The 7,817-nt window shown below is 44.4% G+C and overlaps 1 protein-coding gene across 1 annotated transcript; it reads right to left on the reverse strand.

The window, feature by feature from the left end:
* Nucleotides 1–967: 967 nt before the first annotated feature.
* On the reverse strand, nt 968–6,236 carry klhl15 (kelch-like family member 15). The gene is made up of 3 exons (XM_041232777.1): nt 5,798–6,236; nt 3,923–4,634; nt 968–2,665 (listed from the first exon to the last, which is right to left on the reverse strand). The coding sequence occupies exons 2-3, from the start codon at nt 4,625–4,627 to the stop codon at nt 1,556–1,558; spliced, it is 1,815 nt and encodes a 604-aa protein (XP_041088711.1). The 5' UTR covers nt 4,628–4,634; nt 5,798–6,236; the 3' UTR covers nt 968–1,555.
* Between the last annotated feature and the right edge of the window lie 1,581 nt (nt 6,237–7,817).

Raw genomic sequence — 7,817 nt, forward strand, 5'->3', positions numbered from 1 at the left:
CTTTAAAGGTTTAGCCCTTTTACAGAAATCATGGTATTGACATACAAGGTTTTTTTTTCTTTGGGGGTTTTTGTAAGACGCTGGGTTAGCAGGTAAAGCAGCCATGCTATAAGAAATGCAGACATTCATCTCATAACGCTTGAATTATCTTTCGACTACATTAAGCTTGGATGGACAAGAGGTGTGTTAAAGAAATGGTAAAGAGCGCTATTGAATTATTAAACGGCTCCGACAACCTGATATTTCACTTTCCCTGCATGTTCACTGTTCTGTGTGCTGCACGCATGGGAAACCGCCCACAACATACATTTATCATGTCACAAGTCTGCAAGGAAAATGTACTTTTTAAGCAATACTCTCCAATCTACTTAATTACGTCGGTTTATTTTTATTCTGTTACTTTAACGGTGCTTGAAAATGTGCTGGTTGCGTCAGCAGTTGCCATGAATCACTCACCTGTGTGTCACCGACCCAAGATAACCCTCCAGAAGGAAGTAACGAGAAGTAACTAGGCCTAATATATTTATTGCATTATAAAAAATGAAATGTCTGGCACAGCTTAATTGACAGATTATCTTTAAACGTTAACATTATTTAACCTGAAGCTAAAATATTAAAAATTACACCGGTTGTAGAAAAATAAAATAATAATTTCGGAGCCCATTCTGATCTCTGCAGTGTGACTCAATTTGAAAGATTAACAGCCTAGTGGAGTCACAACCTCCTTTTATTTTTTGAAAAAACTAAATGAAAACCACTGTTTCTGCAAATTTTACTTTACAAGTAAGCCAACAAGGCTAATTTGCATTTCTGCAACTAATTCCAGTCTTTGACATCTTTGTGGGGTACTTGGAGAAAGTGTCAGAAGTCCAGAAATGTGTCATATATATATATATATATATATATATATATATATATATATATATATATATATATATATATATATATATATATACACACACACACACACACACACACACACACACACACATATATATATATATATATATATATAGATATATAGATAGTGTGGGGGTCAGGTGTATTTGTAATTTGCTCCTTTGCCATCAAGTCTTATTCTTGAAGGCAAGTGTGCTGTCAGAATTATTACAGATCTGCTGCAAACATTAGTGGCCATTCACAGAGCCCTGTTTAAATATACTCAAATATTCGATTACAGAAAGGGCTAATGTATGCCCAAGGAAAACACAAATTAATTCCCACTCTGATTTTTTGATAAGACTGTGACTATACTAGGCTGATATTCCTTAAACTGTAACTTTAGATACCTCTGCACCTGAAGAAAGCTGGATGGATATTTAACTGAATATTCCTGCTTTGTTTGTGAAAATAAAATGCAGACTTCATCCCCCACAATAATAACATTCCAAACATAACATTTTGAATTTCCTAGCATTTTCATCTACCCAGTGAGCACTTCAGTCTTTGAGAACATAAAACGATTTCACTGTAAACGATATCTTCTCACTGTTTGTTTTTTTTTCGTTGTTGTTAATGCCTTGAAGCGCTACAGTGAAAGCAAGGACACTAGTTCTCAGCTACAACGCCGCATGTGTTCCAGTACATAATCTGGAAAGTGCAGGCTGCACACCTGCAAGCCGTCCAGCTTACAAGGCATCCGCGGGTACTCGTCCTCTTTCCACTTGTTGTCCTCGGGGTCAAACGTAAGGATGGAGTCGCTGTAATGGCCGTTGTAACACAGCCCCCCCAGAACCATGATCTGCCTGTCTAGCACCGCCACCCCGTGCCCGCTCCTCCCAATAGGCATGGATGCCAAGATGGTCCACTCATCGGTTTCTGGATTGTAGACCTCCGTGGAGGGGCAGCCCTGGGACTCGAAGGAGGCACGAAGGATGACGCAAACCCCTCCGAAGACATACAGCTTCCCGTTGTAGGAGATCATTTTGTGGAAGCAGCGGGCATAGTTCATTTTGGACTTGTTCTCCCAGCAGTTCGTGAGCACCTGTGTCCGCCGGGTACGATGCTCCAGGGCTGCCTCCTTGCTGGGGTCGAACACGCACACCTGCTTGGAGGTGGAGGAGGAGGTGATGCCCCCGGTGATGTACAGTTTGCTGTTGAGCACGGTGCCCTCGTGGCCGTACTTGTTGACGGGATACGGGTCCACAAACTCCCACTTGTCCTCCGTGATGTCGTAGCGCTCTGTGGAGTAGAAGGTCTCGTCCCGCGTCCGGCCCGCCACCGCGTAGATGAACTTCCCGATCACGCCCACCGCGAACTCTGAGCGTGGCACAGACATGTCGGTCATCCTCAACCAGGAGTTCTGCCGTGGGTCGTAGCGGAACACCTTCGAGGAGGCATGGAACTCCCCGTCCGGGCCCAGCTCCTCGCCGCCCAGCAGGAACACAAAGTTGTTGACAATGGCCAGGCAGTCCGGCCTCAGGGGCACCTGTGGCCCCTCCAGCTCCCACCACACCTTGGGCTTGTGCAGCAGCAAGATCTTGCTGTTCACCATGCTGTGGCCGATCATGCCCCGGAACACGGCCGTCTGGGGCTTCAGGGAGCGGATGCGGTTTGACTTCATCTCCATCAGAGGCTGCTGGTTGATGCTGTGGAAATAGTTCAGGGCCTGGTCCACCTCGTGCCGGAGCTGCCTGGAGTAGCGGTAAAACTCAGATGTCTTTACCTGGCAGGAACAAAAAAGAAAAAGCAAAAGTTACAATACATATGTGATAAAGAAATGAACACAGAACCTTTGTCAAATGTGCTTGCCACACAGTAAACTCCAGTGGCCAACTAAAGAAAAGTTGACAAACAATGTTTGCAAATGTTTTACATTTGCTGCACTCAGCCCTAGACCTGCTTTTATAGGTTTAGAAATTAGAGTAAAAAAATGCAGTCAAACAAGGCATTGCAGAGTTTCAATAAACATATTTCATGAATGCTCCCATTGAACATCTCAGATATTCACCTACGCACATGTGCACCAAGTTTAGTGATAGCTTTTTTGTGATAGCTCCGGTTATCACTTGCAATTGTATTAACGTGTTGTCAATTCCAGTGGTTACCATAGTGATGTTGTAATCAACATTCCACCTTCTGAAGATAAAGTTCCTTTGCCTTTGACTTTAGTTTTTCTTTTTTTTGCACGGTTCAGTATAGAAACCCTTATCACAACTTATATGTAAGAGCATAAGAAATGGGCATTAGAAATGGATTAGGCAAGACCTGTACCGCTCCTTTTTGATATCACATGGTGAAGTAGGAGTGGGACTGGTTTCTCAGATTTGCACATTCAAACAGGACTATTGCAGGTGCTGATTTCCCAGTCAGGAAAATCCCTGCTAATGAGATCCAGTTTAGCGCTAGTGCTCCTCCACATATTGAACACAGTCTGACTCCCAGTGCTGGCAGCTGCGCTCAGCACACACACACAGGCAGTCAATGACAATGTGAAGTCAGCTCCTGATGATGGGCGAGGTGTGATGTCAATCCTGCAAATACAAGCAACTGAAACGCAGCAGAACTACATTTCACTATAGTGAAAATAAATAAATAAATACCCTGTTAAAGCTGCATGAACAACTCCAACCTGTTATGTAAAGTGTCTACAACCTGTTATGTAAAGTGCGATCAGTTAATTCAGAGCAGATTCAGCAGGGGACTGATTTTACTTCTGGGCATCTTGTCATTTCAATAATATACCTAAACAAAGGGAGTTCTTAAACACTGGACTGGGTGCAAAACAAATGCAAGTTTCAAACCCTGCGATTATTTTATTACCTGTATGAAAACAGTTTGGTAAGGGTGCATTAGAGTATGGATGAACAACACCTTACCTACCTTAAAGAGGAAGATCCATCACTACAGAGCAATCAATGTTCTCAGAGAAGTTTCCAGCTCACAATTAAGACTTAAAAGCTTACGATCTAAAGGCACTGACCTTCTCGAAGACGTTGGAAGGTGTCATGAGGCAGAAGCGCACGTTCTGGATGATGGAGTCCGTGTGTCTCCAGCGGCGGCGGTCGTGCCTGAGCCAGGCCTGCACGGCCTCGTACAGCTCGATCTCGGGGAAGCGGCTCAGCTGGTCATTGTCCAGGTACGCCATCAGCTTCTCAAAGCTCAGGTAGGACAGGAAGTCCGGCCGGGTCATGAGCGGAGCGAAGTTCTCCAGCAGGAAGGCGTCGAGCTGCTCCCTCACGCCCTCGATGTTCACGCTGAAGTCGTCCAGCAGCCGCATGATCTCGGCGCAGTTGTCCAGGCAGATCTTGGCCAGAAGGAAGGAGCAGCTGAACTCAACCACCTCTGTGAGCTGCACGTACATGGCGGCCTGCAGGATCTCGTGGACCGTGGCCATGCCCAGCTCGATGGTGCCGTAGTACATGAACTGTAGCACGCGGCTGAAGCCTGTGGCCGTCAGCCCCTTCAGGTGGATCTTGTCCTGGTCGCGCTCCCGCATGTCGGCTGTGAACATGATGCGGAAGTAGTCGCTCTGCGTGGCCAGCAGGGCTTTGTGAGCCTGGAAGTGGTGGTCCTCAATGACAAGGGTGACGTCGAGAAGCAGCCTCTCCTCGTACAGCGCCCTGAAGCCCGACGAGACGCTAGTGTCATGAACCGAGGAGTTAAACACTTCCACGTCCCCTGCCATTAATGACCTGCGCAAATGAGAGGGAACAAATTTCAAACTTTACAGTGATCATTGTAACAGTCAGGCTCAAGGGCGGTTAGCTCTACTTGTTATAACTGGAAAACTTGTAGAACGTTGTTATCAATGCAATATGTGTGGCATGTACTGATGAGCAAAAAAGAAAATAAATTATATACACACAAATATTTTTTCGCTTTATCTAACTTTTGGTTGTTTTTTATTTTGTACTTTTAACAAATACAAAATAAAGAAGAGGGTTTTGCACAGAATCTCCACTAGTTTTCTCTCACTCAGATATCCCTAGAAAACAGCAGCCTGGCCCGACCTAGAGAAAGGGGGTTCTTACAAGGATACATTATCTTCTCCATTATGTTTCTGCCTTAAACATCGGGCAATTGAAATGCCTTTGAGGTATGTCCACTATGAGGTAGGTTCATCCAAGCAAGCCTTGAGGGATGCTAATGGGGCAATGTGAAGAAGCTCACATTTCCACTGCTTGTGCTGATGCGGCTATCTGGAGAATGCAAACATGCCTTTGCTCTCCAATGCTGCTAATACAACAACACACCACAGTTATAATCAATGGGTTGCTGTGCTCGACAGTGTCACATGCGCAACACATCGAAAATGAGAGAAATATTTTAAACAGTGAATTAGTGTAAGGGCCTTATACAGTAAAGTAAAATACACGTCATACACGTTTGGGAACACTCTAATCTACAGTCCAAGACGGAGCAGCATTGTAGGACTGCACCACGGTGTCTTTACTTTGTTTCAAAATATGGCTGATTAAAATACTTTAACAAGCACCCTGCCAATTAAATCCTTTGTTATGGTCAAACGTCATAAAACACATAACCCGTACTATACACCAGGGCCTACCTGTCAGCGCCTGCGAACATGCTGGGACACAAGCACCGACAATGAAACAGAAACACTTGTGCCACTGCTGGCTGACAGACACTGTTGTTAAAGCTACTGGATTTACTCGTGTACAGTATAAGGAACTACTAACTGTATCAATGGCATGCGCGTAAACACATTCAAACTAACCCCCTGGCCCGATTTAAGCAATACCGCTGGAATCCTGGGACAGCATGTGTATGAATGCAATCCAACACTGCTGATGGACTGAGAGTCGCAGAACAGACTTTACCACAGACCCAGTACCTGTCTTAGCGGCGGCCGCACTAAACTCCTCTTCAGCGAGAGAGCTGCTTCTTCGTTTGTCATGGATTTTAAGGGTGCATTTCCGAACCCAGAGCTCGTTCTTTTTTTGCTTTTTGCTTCTTTTTAACCACACCTCGCACGCGTTTCACCGCGTCTGACTTTACAGAAACGTATTAGAATCCCTCTTCAGCCCGGTGGCCCATATTTGTTTCTTTCCTCCCTTCAAAGCCATCACAGACGCCATATTCTGGACTGCACTGACGTCACACCCGGTGCTCCCGCTGAAGCAGCCCGGTCCCGCACAGACGCGCCCCCACGCTGGTTACACGAGGCGCCAGAGGGCAAGGGGAGTGCTTAACGCGCTGCGAGCTAGTCCGAGTCCTTTTCATTTCATTATCCCAGGCATGCTCAGCCTCGTTATTGGTCTATACACCTCCGCCAGTACAGCGGAGATGTCCTGTAGTCTGTATAACCACATACAGCATCACATAACAAGGACCACACTGTCACAAGGGGCCGCCCAAATTCAAAGACGTTTAAATAGAGAATACAAATAAATGAGGATGACGTTGTCATGTAGCTTCAAATATTATGTCTTCCTGCAAAAGTGCTATATAGCCACCAGTGATGTCTAAAATAATAACATGTCTAAATATGCACTGATAGCGGAACGACCAGCTCAAAAAGCTGATGGAATCTCACACAGTCGTTACAAAATAGCGTCTGCCGTAAAAAAAAATACAATCAGTACAGCTAGATTGGAAAATTGTGCCTGTCACGCATTAGTCATTTTCATTGTGACGTCAGTTGAGAAAACGCAACATTTTGATACGTTTTTACTGCTTTGTAAATCCACGAGCCAGTCAAATTACTATCTAAAAGATTTAAAGCTAGGTACATTACAATTGCTGTTATTAAAAAAAACAGAACATGTACACGTGTGCTATAGTTTTATTTCATTCATTTCAAACATTCCCATACATGTTACTAATTTTCACTGGGAAGCCGTTGTGTCAATTTACCCCAAACGCTATAAATGCGCTTCCTGTGTTACAGTTAAAATGATCCTCCCTTACCCCCTTTCGGCAGCAAGTGGGGGTCGTGTTGTCTGTAGAGTTTGGGCAGGGAAAAAAATGTTTCACTTGAATTAAAGCAACAACAAACAATGAACGCGTGGTTCTTCAGCTCACCTTGCTTGTTATTTATCGGCATTGCTTTGTCTGGATCGTTTGTGGGAACGTTATACCTGAATACAATGGAATGCATGTGAACAGTAATAAGCTGTTCTGGACGACATTACTGGACGTTATGTTTACACCCTGCTTATTAAACTTGATTAGCTGCATACAATAGATGTGTCCACGCAATATATTTACAATATGTGTCACTTAACTAAGTAATTCATTGTGGTTGATTTACTAAGTATCAATCTGTGCGATTTCAGTTTCTTTAAATAATATATAGGCATTACAAGATGAATAATTAAGAACATAAGAAAGTTTACAAACGAGAGGAGGCCAATCGGCCAAACTTGCTCGCTTGGTCGTTAGTATAGCTTATTGATCCCAGAATCTCATCAAGCAGCTTCTTGAAGGATCCCAGGGTGTCAGCTTCAACAACATTACTGGGGAGTTGATTCCAGACTTACAATTCGTTGTGTAAAAAAGTGCCTCCTATTTTCTGTTCTGAATGCCCCTTTATCTAACCTCCATTTGTGACCCCTGGTCCTTGTGTCTTTTTCAGGTCCAAAAAGTCCCTTGTCAATACCTTTCAGAAATGGGAATGGCTGTATCAGATCGCCGCGGAGTCTTTGTTCAAGACTGAACAGATTCAATTATTTTAGCCTGTCTGCAGATGGCATGCCTTTTAAAGCCCGAATGATTCTGTTCGGGAGTACAGTACTATGCAGCCGCGTAACTGTTATAAAAAGACTTTCCCGTAGGGGGCGCTCACAGGCTGGCTCGTCATAGCAAGCTGATCGGGGGGGGCACTTCCATGTGCAAGAAGAGCATTGCATCAC

This window comes from Polyodon spathula, chromosome 30 (assembly GCF_017654505.1).
Source record: "Polyodon spathula isolate WHYD16114869_AA chromosome 30, ASM1765450v1, whole genome shotgun sequence".
NCBI classification, from domain to species: Eukaryota; Metazoa; Chordata; class Actinopteri; order Acipenseriformes; family Polyodontidae; genus Polyodon; species Polyodon spathula.

Excerpts from the sequence above, each read along its gene's own strand:
- klhl15 (XM_041232777.1), bottom strand. The coding sequence starts at position 4,627 with ATGGCAGGGGACGTGGAAGTGTTTAACTCCTCGGTTCATGACACTAGC. Across the intron at positions 2,666-3,922 it reads CTTCCAACGTCTTCGAGAAG|GTAAAGACATCTGAGTTTTA; the intron begins GTCAGTGCCTTT and ends TGTTCCTGCCAG.